General features: G+C 48.9%; 1 protein-coding gene across 2 annotated transcripts in view; it reads left to right on the forward strand.

Moving 5' to 3' along the window:
• The window catches only part of LOC140406217 (uncharacterized), a 32,923-nt gene that overhangs the window by 5,376 nt on the left and 5,410 nt on the right, over nucleotides 1–22,137 (forward strand). Inside the window, exons 2-8 of one of the 2 annotated variants that reach the window (XM_072494358.1) lie at nucleotides 92–169; nucleotides 273–305; nucleotides 15,712–15,795; nucleotides 17,820–17,938; nucleotides 19,437–19,624; nucleotides 19,722–19,805; nucleotides 20,450–20,533. In XM_072494358.1, the coding sequence (XP_072350459.1) occupies nucleotides 92–169; nucleotides 273–305; nucleotides 15,712–15,795; nucleotides 17,820–17,938; nucleotides 19,437–19,624; nucleotides 19,722–19,805; nucleotides 20,450–20,533 (670 nt within the window). The remainder of the gene's footprint in view (nucleotides 1–91; nucleotides 170–272; nucleotides 306–15,711; nucleotides 15,796–17,819; nucleotides 17,939–19,436; nucleotides 19,625–19,721; nucleotides 19,806–20,449; nucleotides 20,534–22,137) is intronic. The other variant, XM_072494359.1, reaches the window with a different exon arrangement.

Here is a 22,137-nt window from a genome sequence, read left to right on the forward strand (position 1 = left end):
TGTAAGTCCATTTATAAGTAAGGTTGAAGAAAACTGCACGAATGCAGTATTCTAAAGAGAGTGACTAATTTCTCTTTCTTTTCCTTTGCAGAAGTTTGCTTGGTCAGAATACTGGTTTAGGCTCCAAAATACCACCTTGTTTTTCTACACCAAAAAGGATTGTGCGGCAGTAAGTATTCCTTTAAAAAAGGCCCATCTCCTTTACTGCTCTGGCATAATTTCCTAGCTCACAGAACGCCCAAAATAACACTCTCATTTTTATTTCTTCATAGTGTCACCTCCGGGGCCAATACTACATCTACACGGTGAGTCATGTTTCGAATGTAATGAAAATGAGTGTATTATGACCAGGGGTAGAAAGTTGTGTTTGGGTGATGCAGAGAGGGTGATATTAGATTATCGCCCTTCATAGGCAGCATGAACTGCAAAGGAACTGTATGCACTGCGTACAATGGGCAGTGATCCAATTTCACATGTTTTACATCACCCCACAAGATAGATTTCTACTCCCAAAGTATCTTGGTGTTGCTGTGTGTCATGATTAGCTGGTTTCTCAATAAATTCTGCCACAGGACTTCTGGTTACGGCTATGCGGAGCTAAGTCGCACATTCACAGCTCCCGCAAAAACTGACTTTTTGGCTCTTTTCATGTTCCCCAACGGCACTTTTTGCGACGTTTCCCGGTGTGGGAAGGAGTTTATAACAGCTCCCCGATAGTATATGGCTTCTACTAGGAGCAGGGCGACTAAAAAGATGGTGGACCCGAAGAAGGTGCGAGGGAAGAACAAAATGGCGGCGGGCGGAGACCAGGCAGCGTGGATGCAGTGGGCGGAGGAGCAGCAGGAGGGTATCCAGCGCTGCTTCAGAGAGATTAAAGCGGACCTGCTAGAGCCAATGAAGGCTTCTATTGATAAGCTGCTGGAGACACAGACGGCCCAGGGGGTGGCGATCCGTGAGGCTCGACAAAAGATCTCCGACAGCGAGGGCAAGGTCTTAGGCCTGGCGGTAAAGGTGGAGGCGCTCCACAAGAAATGGCAGGAGCTGTTCGAGGAGATGGAGAATCAGTCGAGGCGGAAGAATCTGCGGATTCTGGGCCTCCCGGAGGGGCCGGACGTGGGGGCCTATGTGGTCACCATGTTGAACTCGCTGATGGGAGCGGGGTCCTTCCAGGAGCCCCTGGAGCTGGAAGGGGCCCACAGAGTGCTGGCGAGCAGGCCCAAGGCTAACGAGCCTCCGCGGGCGGTGCTGGTGAGGTTCCATCGGTTTGTCGATCGGGAGTGTGTGCTCAGGTGGGCCAAGAAGGAGAGGAGCAGCAGGTGGGAGAACGCGGAAGTTCGAATATACCAGGACTGGAGTGCAGAGGTGGCGAAGAGGAGGGCCAGGTACAACCGAGCAAAGGCGGTGCTACACAGGAAGGGGGTGAAGTTTGGCATGTTAAAGCTGGTGCGACTGTGGGTCACCTACAAGGACCGGCACCATTATTTTGAGTCTCCGGAGGAGGCGTGGGCCTTTGCTCAGGCCGAGAAATTGGACACAGATTGAGGGTCGGGATGGGCGATTGGGGACTGCGGTTGATATGTTATTTTAAATTTTTTTTTGAGGGGGGGGTGGGGGGCCTTTGCTTTGCTCCTGGTTTCTTTTACTCTGTGTTTTTCTCTTTCGGGTCGGTGAGGGTGGTTGGGGCGGGTTGGGCACTGTTTTGGTTGGGTTGGTCGGGGGGGGCTCTTGGCGGGGGGTAGGTAAACCGAACAGGGGTGGTGGACGGCGGTGAGATGGGGCCCCGCGGGGGAGGGGGAGACCCGAGTCAGGGGTGAGGGGACCGGGCTTGTAAAAGGAGCTGCGTCAGTGGTGGCGGGGCCGGGAAGGTGGAAAGCGCGGGCTTTTTCCTGCGCTGAAGACTGGAGGGGCCAGGGCGGGGAAGCGAGGGTTGTTTCCCGTGCTTAGAATGGAATGGGGAGGGGGGGAGAGCCTATAGATGGGAGAGGAGGGTGTGTCACACAATGGGAGGAGTCGAAGGAGAGGCGGGAGTGGCCGGGATCAGCAGGAGTCAGCTGACTTGCGAAAGTGCAATGGGGGGAGTAAATCAGCTAGGATGGGTCCTAGCCCGGGGGGGGGGGGGGGGGGGGGATCGTGTTGCTGCTGCCATGGTCAAGGGGGGGTTGGAGCGAGTTGGGGGGATCGAGACGGGGGTATGCCGCTTTGGGGAACGGGCCAGGTGTGGGGTGCGGGCGCGTGGCTGGCCGAGGAGTGGTCATGGCTAATCGGCGGAGGAGGGGGGGGCGGGTAGCCCCCCGATCTGGCTGATAACCTGGAATGTAAGGGGACTGAATGGGCCGGTTAAGCGGGCCCGCGTGTTCGCGCACCTGAAGGGGCTCAAGGCGGATGTGGTTATGCTCCAGGAGACACACCTGAAGGTGGCAGACCAGGTAAGATTGAGGAAGGGGTGGGTAGGCCAGGTGTTTCACTCGGGGCTGGATGCCAAAAATCGAGGGGTGGCGATCTTGGTGGGAAAGACGGTGTCATTCGAGGCATCGAGCATTGTGGCATAGAATGGCGGTAGGTACGTAATGGTAAGTGGTAAGTTGCAGGGAGAGACGGTGGTACTGGTCAATGTGTATGCCCCGAATTGGGACGATGCGGGTTTTATGTGGCGGATGTTGGGTCGGATTCCAGACTTGGAAGTGGGGGGCCTGTAATGGGGGGAGACTTTAACACGGTACTGGATCGCTCCAGGTCTAGGACGGGTAGGAAGCCGGCGGCGGCTAGAGTGCTGAGGAGGTTTATGGACCAGATGGGAGGGGTGGACCCTTGGAGATTTGCAAGGCAGGTGGCTAGGGAATTTTAATTCTTCTCACATGTCCATCAGGCTTATTCCCGACTCGACTTTTTCATTTTGAGTAGGGCACTGATAGCGAGAGTAGAGGATACTGAGTATTCGGCAATAGCCATTTCAGACCACGCCCCGCATTGGGTGGACTTGGAGATGGGGGAGGAGAGGGACCAGCGCCCGCTGTGGCAGTTGGAGGTGGGGCTGTTGGCAGATGAGGAGGTGAGCGAGCGGGTCCGAGGAAGTATAGAGAGGTACTTGGAGACCAACGACAACGGGGAGGTCCGAGTGGGGATGGTATGGGAGGCACTGAAGGCGGTGGTGAGGGGAGAGCTGATCTCCATTAGGACCCGCAAGGAGCGGAGGAAGAGGGAGAGGCTGGTGGGGGAGATGGTGAGGGTAGACAGGAGGTATGCGGAGGTGCCTGAAATGAAATGAATGAAAATGAAAATCGCTTATTGTCACGAGTAGGCTTCAATGAAGTTACTGTGAAAAGCCCCCAGTCGCCACATTCCGGCGCCTGTTCGGGGAGGCTGGTACGGGAATCGAACCGTGCTGCTGGCCTGCCTTGGTCTGCTTTAAACGCCAGCGATTTAGCCCAGTGTGCTAAACCAGCCCCAGAGGAAGGATTGTTGAGGAAGAGGCGCAACCTCCAGGCCGAATTCGACCTGGTGACCACCAGGAAGGCGGAGGTGCAGTGGAGGAAGACCCAGGGGGCGATTTACGAGTATGGGTCAATGGCAAGCTGGATGCTGGTGCATCGGCTTCGGAAATGGGACGCAGCTAGGGAGATCGGGGGAGTTAAGGACAGGGGAGGGAGTGTGGTGCGGAGTGGGGTTGGCATCAATGGGATCTTCAGGGACTTTTACGAGGAATTGTACCGATCCGAGCCCCCACGGGAGGAGGGAGGGATGGGCCGCTTCCTGGACCAATTGAGGTTTCCAAAGGTGGAGGAGGGACTGGTGGCGGGACTGGGGGCCCCGATTGGGCTGGAGGAGCTGACCAAAGGGATAGGAAGCATGCAGGCGGGGAAGGCACCTGGGCCGGATGGTTTCCCGGTCGAATTCTATAAAAAATATATGGACCTGTTGGGCCCGTTGCTAGTCAGGACCTTCAATGAGGCAAGGGAGGGGGAGTGGGCTTTGCCCCTGACGATGTCCCGAGCACTGATCTCCTTGATCCTGAAGCGGGAAAAGGATCCCCTGCAATGTGGGTCTTACAGACCGATTTCCTTGCTAAATGTAGATGCCAAGGTACTGCCGAAGGTCTTAGCCACGCGGATTGAGGATTGTGTGCCGCAGATTATCCATGAAGACCATATGGGGTTTGTGAAGGGGTGGCAGTTGAACGCGAATGTGCGGAGGCTTTTGAACGTTATCATGATGCCAGCGGGGGAGGGGGAGGCGGAGATAGTGATGGCGATGGACGCTGAGAAAGCCTTCGATAGGGTAGAGTGGGGGTACCTGTGGGAGGTGCTAAAGAGGTTCGGGTTTGGGGAGGGGTTTGTCAGGTGGGTTAGGCTGTTGTATGAGGTCCCGATTGTTGTGACCACAAACAGGAGGAGGTCCGAGTACTTTCGGTTGCACCGAGGGACGAGGCAGGGGTGTCCCCTGTCCCCCTTGCTCTTCGCACTGGCGATTGAACCCCTGGCTATGGCACTGAGGGAGTCGAGAAACTGGAGCGGGTTGGTGCAGGATGGGGAGGAGCATAGGGTGTCGCTCTATGCGGACGACCTGCTACTGTATGTGGCGGACCCGGTGGGGGGAATGCCGTAGGAATTGAGGATTCTTAGGGAATTTGGGGACTTTTCAGGGTACAAGCTCAATATGGGGAAGAGCGAGCTGTTCGTGGTTCACCCTGGGGACCAGGAGAGGGGGATTGGCGAGCTCCCACTAAAAAGGGCGGAGAGGAGCTTCAGGTATTTACGGGTCCAGGTGGCCAGGAGCTGGGGGGCCCTGCATAGGCTTAATTTTACAAGGCTGGTGGAGCAAATGGAGGAGGAGTTCAAGAGGTGGGACGCATTGTCTCTGTCCTTGGTGGGTATGGTGCTCCCAAGGTTTTTATTTCCTGTTCCAGTGCCTCCCTGTGTTTATCCCGAAGGCTTTTTTTAGGCGGGTTAACAGGAGTATAATGGGGTTTGTGTAGACGCGAGGGACTCCGAGGGTGAGAAGGATGTTCCTGGAGCGGAATAGAGATAGGGGGGGACTGGCGCTGCCCAACCTCTGGGTACTACTGGGCCACCAATGCGACAATGGTGCGCGCAAGTGGGTGATGGAGGGGGAGGGGGCTGCATGGAAGAGGCTATAGATGGCGTCTTTTGTGGGTACGAGTCTGGGGGCGCTGGCAATGGCGCCGCTGCCGCTCCCTCCAAGGAGGTATACCACTAGCCCGGTGGTGGCGGCTGCCCTCAAAATTTGGGGGCAGTGGAGGCGGCATAGGGGGGAAGTTGGGACCTCGGCGTGGACCCCAATAAGGGGGAACCACCAGTTCGCCCCAGGGAGAACAGATGGAGGGTTTTCGGGGTGGCACAGGGCAGGGATACGAAAGTTGGGGGACCTGTTTGTGAACGGGAGGTTCGCGAGCCTGGGTGAGCTGGAGGAGAAGTACGGGCTCCCCCCGGGGAACACCTTCAGGTACTTACAGGTAAGGGCGTTTGTCAGACGGCAGGTGGTGGAATTCCCGCGGCTACTGCCACACGCAGTACAGGACAGGGGGGGGATCTCGGAAACTTACCAGGTGATGCAAGAGGAGGAGGAGGGGGCCTCGGTGGTGGAGGTTAAAGGTAAGTGGGAGGAGGAGTTGGGAGAAGAGATTGAGGAAGGGATGTGGGCAGATGCCCTAGGGAAGGTGAACTCTTCCTCATCGTGCACGAGGCTCAGCCTCATACAGTTTAAGGTGCTGCACAGGGCACACATGACTTGGACAAGGATGAGCCGGTTCTTTAGGGGTGAGGACAGGTGTGTTAGGTGCTCAGGGAGCCCAGCAAATCACACCCATATGTTCTGGGCATGCCCAGTGCTGGAGGAATTTTGGAAGGGCGTAGCGAGGACGGTGTCGGGGGTGGTATGATCCAGGGTCAAACCGGGCTGGGGGCTCGCAATATTTGGGGTGGCAGAGGAGCCCGGGAGTGCAGGAGGCGAAAGAGGCCGGTATTCTGGCCTTTGCGTCCCTGGTAGCCTGGCGAAGGATTCTTCTTCAGTGGAAGGATGCGAGGCCCCCAAGCGTGGAATCCTGGATCAGCGATATGGCGGGGTTCATTAAATTGGAGAGGGTGAAATTCGCCTTGAGAGGGTCGGTACAAGGGTTCTTTAGGCGGTGGCAACCGTTCTTAGACTTCCTGGCAGAACGGTAGACATTGGTCAATGGCAGCAGCAACACCGGGGGGCGGGGGGGGGGGGGGGGTGTATTTTATTTTTGTTTTTGTTATTTACACTGAACGGTCTGAGGTGGTGTATATACCTGTTGTGTTAAGTCGGGGTGTTAATGTTAATTTATTATCTATGTACAGGGGGGAGGTGGGTGTGGAGGGTTGCTTTTCTAGACTGTGTTTTGTTCTTAACCCTGTTGGGTTCTTTCTTCATTTTGTTATTGATATTTTATGAAAACCTTAATAAAAATTATTTTAAATTTTAAAAAATTTAAAAATTCTGCCACAGAATGGTCGGAGTAGCTTAGCCTTGAAGTTCCCCATGCACTGATTTCCCAATTTTAGCCATAGTCAGAAGAAACTCTGTCTGTTTCTCTGCCTTAGGAGAACTACCTCTACCTTTGGCTTTTTAAATAATAAGACCATAAGACATAGGAGCAGAATTAGGCCACTCGGCCCATCGAGTCTGCTCCGCCATTCAATCATGGCTGATATTTTCTCATCCCCATTCTCCTGCCTTCTCCCCATAACCCCGATCCCCTTTTAATCAAGAACTTATCTATCTCTGTCTTAAAGACACTCCGTGATTTGGCCTCCACAGCCTTCTGTGGCAAAGTGTTCCACAGATTCACCACCCTCTGGCTGAAGGAATTCCTCCTCGTCTCTGTTTTAAAGGATTGTCCCTTTAATCTGAGATGATGTCCTCTGGTTCTAGTTTTTCCTGCAAGTGGAAACAGCCTCGCCACGTCCACTCTATCCAGGCCTCGCAGTATCCTGTAAGTTTCAATAAGATCCCCCCCCCCTCATCCTTCTAAACTCCAACGACTACAGACCCAGAATCCTCAACCGTTCCTCATACAACAAGTTCTTCATTCCAGGCATCATTCTTGTGAACCTCCCCTGGACTCTTTCCAAGGCCAGCACACCCTTCCTTAGATACAGCGCCCAAAACTGCTCACAATACTCCAAATGGGGTCTGACCAGTGCTGTATACAGCCTCAGAAGTACATCCCTGGTCTTGTATTCCAGCCCTCTTGACATGAATGTGAATGGGCACCATCAGGGTTCCACTGAGACTAGTGTGGCATTTAACTTCAGCATGGCGGGATTGTTTTCATGAGGGGAAATCTTCAATCCAGTCTTCTCTGCGCTCCAGCATTGCAGAGTGCACTAAAGCTTAAAAAGTCTTCGCTGTTTTCTAAACCATGGGATTATTTACCCAAGTAGAGTTGTTTGGACACCACACAACTGGAGGGGCTAGAAACAGGTGAAACTTTGCACTCTGCTGTAACAGGATGTCCTGAAGTTGCCAAAGATATGTTTGTAGAATTACACTTGTGCTGCCCATCAGTCCCTTGCAAGTATTTGCTGTGCACAAATTAACTGCTGCATTTCCTACATTACATCATTGACTACGTTTCAAAAATACTTAATTGGCTGTGAAGTGTTTTGGGACATCCCGAGGTCATGAAAGGAGTTATAGCTATTTTGTGCTTTGTAGAGAGAATGGGAGGAGCTGTTTTTGATGGCACAACTATTGTGGGAAAGTACTTTAGAAAAGAGATTTGTCACTGGCACCAAGTGTGGGAAATTTAGAGAGTAAACTACCCTGAGGCAATTTCACACATGATTCAAGCAGAAACATTGACACCCAAACAGCAGGTCTCCAGCGCACCTGCCAGTCACTGAATGACTCATAGCACAGGTACAATCTACATAGGTCAGCTATGTGTGGAAAAAGTACATCAGAAAATACTGAAGTATCATTTTCCTTTGCTCTTTGTGTATTTTGGGTGAAGATGTTGCTCAAGCTGTTCTTATTCCTTAAACTACCTGTTCTGTAACAGTTGGGAACATGAGTCATCTGGCCCCTTGAGCCTTTCCTGCAGTTCAACAAGATAATGACTAATCTGTATTGTAGCTCCATATACTCACACAGGTTCCATTTCCTTATGGAGTCTTAACTCTGAAATAAGAACAGAAAATGCTGGAAAATCACTGCAGATCTGGCAACATCTGTGGAGAGAGAAACCGAGTTAACGTTTAGAGTCTGTATGACTCTTGAGTCGTATGGACTCAAAACATTAACTTTGTTTCTCTCTCCTTTTATAGTCTCGTTTGATCTATTGATTTCAGATCTAGAATTATTGATCGAGCCAGCATCTATTATTCTTTGTGGGAGTGAGTTTCCACATTTGTGTTTCCTAAATTCTCTTCTAAATTACTTGGCTCTGGTTTTTAAAATTGCGTCCCCTTGTCCGAAACTTCCTCACCAGCAGAAGAACGTTATTTCTATCCAATCCATTTATCTATTTTTTTTAAGGTGACAGGACCATGTGACTATTTCTCATCCATTTTGACCATGTCCTGTTTGCAGCAAGTAAGTAAAGTGGCCATCGTCTCAAATGACCACAGGCTGCTTTCCCCTTTGAGGGGGAGAGCTGACTGGTGGTGATTTAACCTGAGGCTCAGCACACCTCAGGCAAGGGGCAAGGTTGTGGAGGCAGGGCCTTCATGAATAACCTCAGCTGGAGCAGGAATTGAACCCGCGCTGCTGGCCTTGTTCTGCATCCCTCCTTCTTCTTGGACAGTCCCTCAGGGTCGCGGATGAGTTGCTTCCACTCCGGGAGGTGGGTTCTGTGGTGGCTGAATAGCCCCATCCTGGATCCGCAGACTCTGTCACAGGTTTGACAGGTGGTGTTTTGATGAGGTGGGTGTGACGCTCTGGATTCTGCACTCTCTGCTATTTATGCTTGGCCTTGCCGTGCTCCACCCTGTGAGGCTTTCAGAGTGTCCTTGTAGTGTTTCCTCTACCCCCCCCCCCCAAGTGATCACTTGTCATTGCGGAGCTCGGAGTAGAGCACTTGTTCCGTAAGTCTTGTGTCGGGCATGCGGGCAATGCTGCCCGCCCATCACAGCTAGTCAAGTGTGACCAGTGCCAGGGCAGCACGGTGGCGCAGTGGTAGCACTGCGGTCTCACGACGCTGAGGTCCCAGGTTCGATCCCGACTCTGGGTCACTGTCCGTGTGGAGTTTGCACATTCTCCCCGTGTTTGCGTGGGTTTCGCCCCCACAACCCAAAGATGTGCAAGGTAGGTGGATTGGCCACGCTAAATTGCCCCTTAATTGGAAAAAATGAATTGGGTACTCTAAATTTTTTTTTTAAAGTGCCTCGATATGGGGATATTGGCCTGGGCAAGGATGCTCACATTGGTACGCCTAGCCTGCCTCCCGTACCGGCCTCCCCGAACAGGCGCCGGAATGTGGCGACTAGGGGCTTTTCACAGTAACTTCATTTGAAGCCTACTTGTGACAATAAGCGATTTTCTTTTCATTTTCATTTTCATTTCATTTCATTTCCAGTGGAGCTGCAGGGTTTTGTGGAGGCAGCATTGGTGATATCTCTCCAAGGATTTGAGGTGTCTGTTGTGCATTGTCGATGTTTCTGATGCATACAGGAGGGCGGAGACCACGGCTGCTCTGTACACCATCAGCTTGGTGCTGGGTTTGAGGTCTCGGTCTTTGAACACTCTGTTCCTCAGGTGTCCAAAGGCTACACTGGTGCATTGGAGGCGATGCTGGATATCATTGATGTCTGCTCACACCGTGAGGAGGCTTCCGAGGTATGGGAAATGATCCACATTGTCAGGGGCTCACCATGGATCCTGATTGTTGGCAGACAGTTTTGTGTGGCAGGTGCAGGCTGGTAGAAAATCTTTGATTTCCGGATGTTTACTCTGAGGCCCAATCACTCATATGCCTTGGTGAATGTGTCCATGATATTTTGTAGCCCGGCCTCGGAATGTGTGCACACCCTGGCGGCGTCTGTGTACTGCAGCTTGATGACTGAGGTTGGGGTGATGTTGGCTCTGGCCTGGAGGGATAAGATGTTGAACAGTTTCCCGCTTCTCTGTTAGGTTAGCTCCATTAGAGTGGGAAGCTGCATGGTGATGGGGTGTAGTGTTGCTGCAACGAAGATGGAGAAGAGCGTTGGTACGATGACGCAGCCCTGCTTGACTCCAGTTTGCACACCTATTGGGTCTGTGGTGATTCCATTGGTGAGAATCACGGCTTACATGTTATTGCGGAGCAGGTGGAGAATCATGACGAATTTCTCGGGCAGCCAAATTTGAGGAGGATGTTCCACAGTCCCTCACGGTTCGAGGACCTTTGTGAGATTGAGGAAGGCCATCTACAGAGGTTGCTGCTGCTCCCTGCACTTTTCCTGGATTTGTCACCTGCTGAAGATCTTGTCCATTGAGCCTCTTGATGGGAGGAGCTCTTCAGCCACTGGGAATAGGCAGTTGAAGAGGATTCTTGTGATGACCTTTCACGTGGCGGAGAGCAGGTCAATCCCTCTGTAATTTCCGCAGTTGGACCTGTCTCCTTTTTTGAAGGTGGTCACAATTAAGACATCTCTTGAGATCATCCGGCATGCTCTCTTCCTTCCAGACAATGTTGATGCAGTTGTGGATTCTTGTCAAGAGTGCATCTCCGCTGCATTTTGGTACCATTGCGGGGATTCCATCTGCACCAGAGGCCTTGTTGTTCTTCAGCTGTCGGATGGCCTTTTCCTCCTCATGGCGAACTGGCTTGCACTGAGACGATGGCAGGTAGCACGTTGCGGGATGGTGTTAAGTCCGCTTGCGCGAAGGTCGTGTCTTAGTTGAGGAGGTCCTCCAAGTTTTCTCTCCAGTGGGTGTTGACTGCCACTCTGCCTTTGATTAGTGCTGAAGGAGCCACACACATTGTGGTTGTCGGCGAGTTGCTGAGTCTCCTGCGCTCTTTGTACCCACCGTCTGTTACTTAGGTCGTGGGTTATTTGCTGCACCTCGGACTTCAGTTGTTTCCTCGCACTCGAGCTTTGGTGTAGTTGCCAATTCAGGATTGGCTTGCACTTGCGCTCAAGAATATCCTGGATCTCCAGATCGTTCTCGTCGAACTAGTCTTGGTGTTTCCTGGTCGAGAACCTGAGTGTCTCCCCGCGGATGCTGACTATGGTAGCTTTTAAGGCGGACCAGGCGCTGTGGGTGTCCTGTGGCTCTGGCACGTTCTCGTCGCCAGGTTAACTGTGAGGTGCCGACTGCGCAGCTCTTTCTTCTCGGGGTCTTTGAGTCCAGCGATATTGAATCTACTGCAACAGAGTTTCTTCTGCCTCTTTCGGTTTGGGGCCAGGGTGATGGGGATGGTAGAGCGGATTAGTTGGTGGTCAGTCCAACAGTCGTCCGTTCCGGTCGGTCGTGGTCGTGATGCGGACATCTTTGCGGTCCCTTGCCCAGATGATGATGTAGTCCAGTAGGTGCCAGTGCTTGGAGCGAGGGTGTTGCCATGAGGTCCTTTGCTGGTCTCTCTGCAGAATAGGGTTTGTATGATGACGTGGTCATGTTCTAAACATTTTATCAGGAGGAAGAGTCCGTTGGCATTTATTTTTCCCCTCGCCTTCCCTGTCTAACGCGACCTTCCAAAGATTTGCGTCCTTCCCGACTCTGGCATTGAAGTCGCCGAGAAGAATCCGCTTGTCTCCCTTTGGGATGTGGGACAGCGATTGGTCGAGGCTGGAGTGCAATGCCTCTTTTTATTAATATAAATTTTGAGTACCCAATACATTTTTCCCAATTAAGGGGCAATTTAGCCTGGCCAATCCACCTACCCTGCACATCTTTGGGTTGTGGGGGTGGGACCCACGCAAACACGGGGAGAATGTGCAAACTCCACACGGTCAGTGACCCAGAGCCGGGATCGAACCTGGGACCTCGGCGCCGTGAGGTAGCAATGCTAACCACTGCGCCATCGCGCTGCCTAGAATGCCTCTTTTTGACTCGTCTACTGCATCTAAGGTTGGGCGTAGGCACTGACGGCTGTGATGTGCTGTTTCTGGGCCAGGGTCAGCCGTAAGGTTATGAGCCCCACCCCCGGGGAGTTCGTTGAGACGTCCGAAGAACTCTTCTTTTACAGCGAAGCCGACCCCGTAGAGACGGCGTTCTTCTTCTGGTTTCCAGAAGAAGGTACACCTGGTAACATGTTCTATAAGCTGGCCGTCTCCTACCAGTCGTGTTTTGCTCAAGGCAGCAATGTCAATGTTTATAATGTCAACGTTGTGGCGTCGGAGGTCCCGGGCTGTGATGGCGTGTGATGTTCGGGTCTGTTGCTGTTGGTGTTGTCCATGAGGGTCCTGACGTTTATCAGCTCTCCAGCCAACTGAGCTAATCCAGCCCTACTTTTAAAATCTAACCTCTGAACAAATTGTTACCTGTATCAGAGAGACCGTAAAATAAACTCAGCACTCAGTACTAAAAATAGAAGCTACTGGGTAAGTTCTTGAGAAAGTTTGTGCAAGAATCACCTGATGGTAATGTAAGTATATCCCTACTCGGATCAAGTGATTTACTGAACTGTATAAATGTGAATATTTTAGTCGTTATTCACTAAAGGGTATTTTTCCTTTCACAAAGAAGGATTACAGAGAATGTCACTAGATTGCAGTGGGGCTAAAATCTGGAATCTAATCAAGGGATTCAAAGGGTTATGAAGGACCAGGAAAAATGAGAGGCAGTAAAGTTTTCAAGGGTGTGCAGGGTCAGGGAGATCTGGGGGTTGTCATACACACACCTTTGAAGTTGGCAGGACAAGCTGATAAACCTGTTTAAAAATGCACGCAAGCTTTATAAAAAGAGGCATAGAGTACAAATGCGAGGAAGTAACGCTGACCCTTTATGTATGATTGGTTAGAGCGCAGCTATTGTGTCCAATTCTGGGAACCACGCTTCAGTAAGGTTGTCCAAAGTATTTGTGAGGGAAAGGCAAGATAGCGAATTTAGTTTACTCAGCAAGTTATCATGATCAGGAATGAACTGTCTGAATGGATGGTGAAGTCAAATTCAATAATTATTTTCAATATTTGAGAATGAAAAATTTTCAAGGCTATGGAGAATGAACAGGGGACTAATTGATGTCTCATTCAAGCAGAGACACAATGGGCTGGAAGGGCCCCTTCTAAGCTGCATATGTTATAGTGCAGAAGTGAGTTACAGGCTTGAATCTATCTGAGCACTTTATATGGCTCGTAGCTAATGGATACCACGGAATCTATTGGATACCAGGTAGCACAAGTGAGGTCCCAGGTTCGATTTCCCGCTGGTCACTTTGCGGAGTCGGCACATTCTCCTTGTGGCTGCGTGGGTTTCCTCCGGGTGCTCCGGTTTCCTCCCACAGTCTAAAGATGTGCAGGTTAGGTCAATTGGCCATGTTAAATTGCCCTTGGTGTCCAAAAGGTTAGGAGGGTTTATTGGGTTACGGGGATAGGGTGGAAGTGAGGCCTTAAGTGGGTCGGTGCAGACTCGATGGGCCGAATGGCCTCCTTCTGCTCTGTGTGTTCTATGAATGAGTTATTAGCTGGAACTAATTGAGGGGTTCAGAGATTTTGTTTAAATATAGAATAACTGATACCAGGAGTGAGTTGTAGGCTAGAATCGAATTGAGAGATTTAGGTGGTCTAAATATAGAATAACAGTTACTAGACAACAGGTGAGGGAATTTCCGTTGCTCCCGACACAGGGGATACAGGACAGGGTGCTTTCAGGGGTGTGGGTCGGAGAGGGCAAGGTGTCAGAGATTTACCGAGAGATGAGAGATGAGGGAAGAGGGGGAGGAGTCGGTGGGCGAACTAAAAGGAAAGTGGGAAGAAGAACTAGGGGAGGAGATAGAGGAGGGTATGTGGGCTGATGCCCTAAGCAGGGTAAATTCCTCTTCCTCATGTGCCAGGCTTAGCCTGATTCAATTTAAGGTGCTACATAGAGCACACATAACGGGAGCAAGATTGAGCAGGTTCTTTGGAGTGGAGGACAAATGTGGGAGGTGTGGCGGGAGCCCGGCAAACCACGCACATATGTTTTGGGCGTGCCCAGCACTGGAAGGGTATTGGAAGGGAGTGACGGGAGTGATTTCGCATGTGGTGAAGGCCCGGGTCAAACCAGGCTGGGGGTTAGCTCTATTTGGAGTTGCGGAAGAGCCGGGAGTGCAGGAGGCGAAAGAGGCCGACGTTGTGGCCTTTGCGTCCCTCGTAGCCCGGCGCAGGATCCTACTCATGTGGAAGGAGGCGAAACCCCCCGGACTGGAGGCCTGGGTAAATGATATGGCGGGGTTCATTAAACTGGAGCAGATAAAGTTTGCCCTGAGAGGAACGGCTCAAGGGTTCACCAGGCGGTGGCAGCCATTTCTCGACTACCTAGGGGAACGTTAGAGGGAAGACAGATGACCAGCAGCAGCAACCCAGGGGGGAGGGGGGGGGGGTTAGTTTAGTTTAAGTCAAAGATAAAGGGGTTTTGTTACTTGTGTATTGTTAAAAATTTCTGTATTATTGTTGCGTTTGCTTTGTAAGAGGGGAAAAACTTGTTTGGGAAAAAAAATTCAATAAAACATATTTTTTAAAAAAAATATAGAATAACAGATACCTGGGACTGAATTACTAGTTACAATCTATAAAGATTAGCTAATGTGTAGAATGTATATATGTATGTAATACAGCAATGAGTTAAATGCTGTCATTTAAGTTTGGATAGTTTGCATTAACAATGGATACCTGAAGTAAGCTACAAACTAATCTACTTGAAGGCCTCAAACGGTTAATATTTTCTTTATAAATTTAGAGTATCCAATTATTTCTTTTCCAATTAAGGGGCAATTTTAGCTTGGCCAATTCACCTACCCTGCACATCTTTTTGGGTTGTGGGGGTGAGACCCATGCAGGCACAGGGAGAACGGACACTGACCCGGGGCCACTGTGCCTCCCTTCAAACGATTAATATTTTGAATGTTAGTTTCCCAAAATTGGAACACAAGCTGGAATCAGAAACTAGAAAGACGATAGGAAGAATTTAACATTTCTAAAGCGACTTTCATGACCTCTGAACTTCCCATAGTCTGTGACCGTTTTAAAATGTAGTCACTTATACAATGTAGGTGCATGGCAGCCAACTTGTGCGCAGCACGGTCCCACAAATGGGATGAATGGCAGGATCATCTGTTTTAGTGACTTATGATTGAGTGATAAATTTGGCCAGGATACCGAGGAGATATAGCCAACGCCTCTGCAAAGATCAATAGTACCTTTTACATCAACTTGAGTGAGCAGCTGGTGCCTTCGTATAAAACCACATCTGAAAGATGTTGGAGCAATGCTCTCTCAGTACTCACTGCTGCATAAACCTGGATTATGTGCTAAACTCTCTGGAATGGCATGCGGAGGAGAGAGTGCATTTTCATGGTTTCTACTTTAGGGTGAGTTGGAAATTGGAATCAAATTCAACTCCTTTTGGTTTGTATTCAAATGTACACCAGTTGCATAAGCCTATTGGCTAGACTTGACATAAAAAATGGCTGCTTTAGTAAGGTGGTGACCAATTCTTTTGGGGTTGTATTGCAGCAAGAGTTGAGGCCTTCAGGAGAAGAAGGAAAAACGGCAAATGAATATAATTACAAAACGATCAAATGCACTAATCACAGAACTTATCCAATGACAGGTTCAATCAGTGAGAGAAATCAAAGCCACAAACCACGAGTATCCATTTGAAATAGTCATGAAAAGCGGGAAAAGAAAATTGCTGGTAAGTAAGACAGCAAGTTTAGCCAATGTCTGTGCAGATTAGATATGGCTATTGCACTTATTGCATTATATTTCGCAGCCAATGGCTTAAACAAAGGTTTCCATGTTCTCAACTGTCGAGTTTGCCCCTGTGACCTTTACATTTTAGTTCCTTAAATAAAAACACTCCTAAAACACTGTGGGCAGCACGGTAGCATTGTGGATAGCACAATTGCTTCACAGCTCCAAGGTCCCAGGTTCGATTCCGGCTTGGGTCACTGTCCGTGCGGAGTCTGCACATCCTCCCCGTGTGTGCGCGGGTTTCCTCCGGGTGCTCCGGTTTCCTCCCACAGTCCAAAGATGTGCAGGTTAGGTGGATTGGCCATGCTAAATTGCCCTTAGTGTCCAAAATTGCCCTTAGTGTTGGGTGGGGTTACTGGGTTATGGGGATAAGGTGGAGGTGTGGGCTTGGGTAGGGTGCTCTTTCCAAGAGCCGGTGCAGACTCGCTGGGCTGAATGGCCTCCTTCTGCACTGTAAATTCTATGATAATCAATGCCCCAGCTGAAAGACTGCATAGGTGGGGTAGGTAAAGCAGTCTGTATCAGAAAGTTGGGTTTACTTGAGGAATACTGGCAGGTTCTCTTGACAGCCCGCGCAAAGGAAATCTCCACCTTTGTAACTCCAAACAGGTTATACCAGTGTCAAGTTACGCTCTTTGGACCCGCTGACTCTCTTCCAAAGGCTGATTAACCAAGTAGTCCAATTGCATAGTGTATCTCAACAGCCTCCTAGCGTACAACGACATGTAGGAAAACCACTGTTATAACCTGCACGGGTCTTGAGGAGTAGGGATGATTTTCTTTAAAAATGCATTTTATTACAAACATCTATCAAAACAGGTTACAGCGACTAAACATCCTGGAAAACATACTTCCCAACAATCAACTATGCAGTCCGTACAGATTTTTCCCCTTTTTCACCCCCCTCCCCCTCGACAAACAGCCCCTCAAACAAGGTCACAAACACCCCCCACCTTTCCTCAAACCCCCCTGAAGAGCCCCTTAACTCATACTTTATCTTCTCTAATCGCAGGAAGTCGTACAGGTCACCTACCAAGTCGCTACCCCCAGTGGCGATGCCGACCGCCACTCCAGCAAAATTCGCCGCTGTGCAATCAGAGATGAAGGCCAAGACATCGGCCTTCCTCCGCTCCATGAGCTCCAGCTTCTCTGAAACCCCAAATATCGCCACTAAAGGGCATGGGCCACCTCCTCCTCCACTATCCTGGTTAAGACCGTGAACACTCCCGCCCAGAATCTTCCCAATTTTTCACAACCCCAAAACATGTGCGCATGATTCGCTGGCCCCCACCCACACCTCTCGCACTCATCTGCTACCCCCTGAAAGAACCCACACATTCTGAACCCCCTGAAAGAACCCACAGGGGCTGGTTTAGCACACAGGGCTAAATCGCTGGCTTCTAAAGCGGACAAAGGCAGGCCAGCAGCGCGGTTCAATTCCTGTACCAGCCTCCCCGAACAGGCGCGGAATGTGGCGACTAGGGGCTTTTCACAGTAACTTCATTTGAAGCCTACTTGTGACAATAAGCGACTTTCATTTTCTTTCTTTCGTTCTCGCCCGAGTCATATGCACCCTGTGCACCACCTTAAACTGTATCAGGCTCATCCTTGCACAAGAGGAGGCCCCATTTACCCTCGCAGTGCGTCGCTCCATGCTACCCAATTGATCTCCCCTCCCAACTCCGTTTCCCATTTCTCCTTGATCTTCACCACCCGCTCGCCTCCCTGCTCCCCCAGCCACTTGTATATATCCCCAGAGGAGTAGGGATGATTAACTACCCCAGAACAACACAAACCCCAAAATATGAAAATAACATTTACTTCACAGGTGAGAAAGGTGGACTGTTCTGTGCTCTAAATACAGCTCCGATCCAGACTTGTACTACTCAATCCCCACTTTCAATTACTCTGCTTCATTACATGGATTAAGAATGCTGACATTCTTCTACTCCTTCTTCACTCCAGTCTCCTTGTTTTGTGTGTCAGGCTGCAGAAAGGTCGGACCTGCGTGCCGTGTGGATGGAGTTTCTGTGGAAAGCCATGCAGCTTCCTGGACCTGGGAAGAAGAATTCTGCCTGCACATGGTGAGCCTTGCCAGTATCAGGCACACATTTCCTGATATCCAGAATATTACTTCAGAATAATAATAATCATTATTAGTCACAAGTAGGCTTACATTAACACTGCAGTGAAGTTACTGTGAAAGTCGCTAGTCGCCACATTCCGGTGCCTGTTCGGGTACACACAAGGAGAATTCAGAATGTCCAATTCACCTAACAGCACGTCTTTCGGGACTTGTGGGAGGAAACCGGAGCATCCGGCGGAAACCCACGCAGGCGCGGGGCAAACGTGCAGACTCCGCACAGACAGTGACCCAAGCCGGGAATCGAACCCCGTCCCTGGCGCTGTGAAGGAACAGTGCTAGGGCCTGTGAAGGAACAGTGCTAACCACTGTGCTACCGTGACGCCCATTAGCCAGAAAGGATCAGACTTTTCAAGCTCTTTAAAAGAACTGTCCAATTTAGTCCCACAATGTAGCTTTTTCCCTGTAACCCTATTCAGGTACATGTCTTATTGCCACCACACTTCCTGGTAGTGTGCTCCAGATCATCATAACTGCCTGTGTAAAACATTATTTTCCTCAACCCCGCTCTGCTTTTTTTTTTTACCAATTACCTCAATGCAGAGAAACTTCCCCTCTAGTTCATATGCCGATTATGTAAAATCTGTGGCCCTTGGTTACTGATCCAGTGGCCAGAAGAAATAATCCCCACTCACCGAGTCCAGAGTGAATTCAAAATTGATTTTGAAAAATCATTTATTTGAAATGTTGAATTCTTGGAATACTCCTACATACCGAGCAATAGAGACAAAGTTTAAAATATTGTTGCATGCTGTGATGGGAAGCTTGGGGCACCAGAGGAACCACTGATACTTTATAATGTATCACCAGCACACATGGAAATGGATGTTGACAGAATACATGAAAGATATTCCAATAAAAATAAATGATTTGTTTGAATTGAAAATGCACATAGGAGTAGAAACATTGCATAGGACCTGTTGTCTGTTCCAGAATGAAAGTCTAATGACATCGGAATTAACGGGGCAGCAATAAAGTGTTTGCAAAAGGGTAGGTACAGGAACCAGCTTACCTGTAACTTTTATAATGTGCACTTTTCATCATGCATTTATCCTCCGAGAATCAGGGAATATTTGTGAGCCTTGGAGATTGGTACAGAGTTTGTCCCCATGTGAAAGAAACGTGTGTGATAGAATATTTGTATGAAAGTGAGACATTGATGGAAAGCAACTTGAGTGTTATAAAAACGCAGGTTATGTTTGAGAACATGAAAATTCTCGGCAGAGTTGGAGTGTAAGAATGTTTAAACGAGTGTTTCAAACTACCTGCTTGTGAGAATATCTGTGTGCCTCCAAATGCTGAGGGAGCAAGCACGTGAGACAGGTTGTGTATAAGAGGAGTGAGATACCCGATGTGATTTGTACTGTCCTTTATTTTCCCGATAGTGGAAAATTACTCTGAAAATGCCTTCACTTTGTAACTCAGAATTCCTTCCCTAGGCACGACATTCCCTGCCTGATTGAACGAGCAGCATCACTGCGTCAGGACATGGCCAAGCAGGAACATTCCTCCGTATTGTTCAGATCCTCAGATACACAGAGTCAGGACTTCACCTCAGATGCAGCACATCTCCACAAATCTCCTGTTGCATCTCGGGAGACTTTGTTTAAGTCTTTCAACAGTTTAGGTCAGTAACAAAGTTCTAATGGCGGAATTGGGTACTTCTATTGGCAGTCTGATTTGCTCAGTGCTACATTTGACTATGGTCTGATGTCTAATTGCAGTTGAACCATACTATGTGAGCTCCAGTAGCGTAACATCATCCAGCACAGGGGAGGAGGATGCGGATAATGAAACCCTGTTTAAAGGTAACATTGTGAATTTCTGGACTATAGCCTATACAGTATTTGTTTATTTAATTCAATTATTCTCATTTTTAGAGTTTCAACTTCCTTAATTTTATTTTGCTTGGTTCCACTGGTTTATGAGAGTGGTCATCCTGCTCTCGGGCATTCTTAGAACATAGAACATAGAAAAATACAGCACAGAACAGGCCCTTCGGCCCACGATGTTGTGCCAAACCTTTGTCCTAGATTAATCATTGATTATCATAGAATTTACAGTGCAGAAAGAGGCCATTCGGCCCATCGAGTCTGCACCAGCTCTTGGAAAGAGCACCCGACACAAGGTCAACACCTCCACCCTATCCCCATAACCCAGTAACCCCACCCAACACTAAGGGCAATTTTGGACACTAAGGGCAATTTATCATGGCCAATCCACCTAACCTGCACATCTTTGGACTGTGGGAGGAAACCGGAGCACCCGGAGGAAACCCACGCACACATTTGAGATGCCACAAACTCTGCCTTAGAAACCTTACACCTTACACCATGAACCCAACAGATTAAGGAGATAGAGCCCCATGTGGCAGCAAGGGGAAGCTCGTGCTTATCCCGCTGTGTGGCTACTTCATTTAATGTTGATTTGTCTTGATCTTTCTCACTTCCAGATATTGCATGTAACCAGCTCCCAAATAAACAAGGGACAAAGACAGATGTTGCTCAGAGTCCATGGCCTGAGGTTGCTGGCAGAGGTACAAGTATTAACATATCTCTGTAAAGAGTTAAACATTTGTTGCAGCCTTATTACAGGTGTAGGATTGAACCCTAGAAATGCTGTTCCAGCAATCTGAGTAGGCAATGAAGACCTATACCCTTTGTAGAGCCTGTACCAGTCTTAAATATGATGTATCATCGTTCAGTGTATTGTACTAAACATTCAAAGGCCCTGTACATCATAATTAAACGCAGTACAGACCTTTGTAAAAGTACATGTGAATTTCTGTGCATCTTGCCTAGATGTACACATTTGATTTGATTTATTGTCACATGTACCGAAGTACAGTGAAAAGTATTTTTCTGCGACCAAGGGAACATACACAGTACGTACATAGTAGACAAAAAATAATAATCGGAAGCAGCACTGTGGCGCAGTGGTTAGCACTGCTGTCTCACAGCACCGAGGTCCCAGGTTCGATCCCGGCTCTGGGTCACTGTCCGTGTGGAGTTTGCACATTCTCCGTGTTTGCGTGGGTTTCGTCCCCACAACCCAAAGATGTGCAGGCTAGGTGGATTGGCCACGCTAAATTGCCCCTTAATTGGAAAAAATTAATTGGGTACTCTAAATTTTTTTTTTTTAAAGAATCATCGACAGAGTACATTGACAAATGGTACATCGACAAACCGTGATTGGTTACAGTGCAGAACAAGGCCATGAGTCTCTGTATATCTTATCCAAGTGTACACTCAGATCTCTGGATATCTATTCTAAATGTATGCAATGGTATCTGGGCAACTCCTCTGAATGTCACATGAACATACATTCGAATTAGGAGCAGGATTACCATTTGGCCTCTTGAGCCTGCTCCGCCATTTGATAAGATGATGGCAAACCTGATTGTGGCCTCAATCCCACTTCCTGTCTACCCGCCATACCCTTTCACTCCCTTGTCCATCAAGAATCTCCAGAATCAAAAGTCTCTGATATTCCATCTAAATTTGCAAATGGAGCTTTGTGTATCTGATCTGAATGTGCATATAGATCTCTTTTTAAAATAAATTTAGAGTACCAATTTTTTTTTCCCAATTAAAGGGTGTCGTGGAAATCATAATAAAGACAAATTCCTCGAGGTTCGATTTCAGGAAATTTATTTACACAAATATATTTGCAGAGAGAGAGTGTTCTAGCTGCAAAGCCAGGCACCGCACTGAGTTATACAGCCAAAAACCATTATATTTAGTGTGAAATAAACAACTTTGAAGAGATAAAGCTTGGGAACATACGCAAGAGGGAATATGAATATTTTGCCCTTGGTTTAAAAACAATTCAAGTACGCATTTTGTTGTCCTTCGGAAGAACAACTTATTATCATAATAAGGCTGAGTACAAAATACTAAGCAGTATTTAGTTTACATTACTTGACCTACTTATTTTCGCTCAAAAGTAGTGTGAAAATATAGTCAATATTCCCAGCATGCTTCTAAATTGGTAACTCATTGACTTCCCTTCCACAAGGGGCAATTTAGAGTGGTCAATCCACCTACCGTGCACATCTTTTTGGATTGAGAGACACGGGAGAATGTTCAAATTCCACACAGACAGTGACCCGGGTCCGCAGCACTGTGAGGATGCATACAG

Source organism: Scyliorhinus torazame, unplaced genomic scaffold, assembly GCF_047496885.1.
Source record: "Scyliorhinus torazame isolate Kashiwa2021f unplaced genomic scaffold, sScyTor2.1 scaffold_372, whole genome shotgun sequence".
Taxonomy (NCBI): Eukaryota; Metazoa; Chordata; class Chondrichthyes; order Carcharhiniformes; family Scyliorhinidae; genus Scyliorhinus; species Scyliorhinus torazame.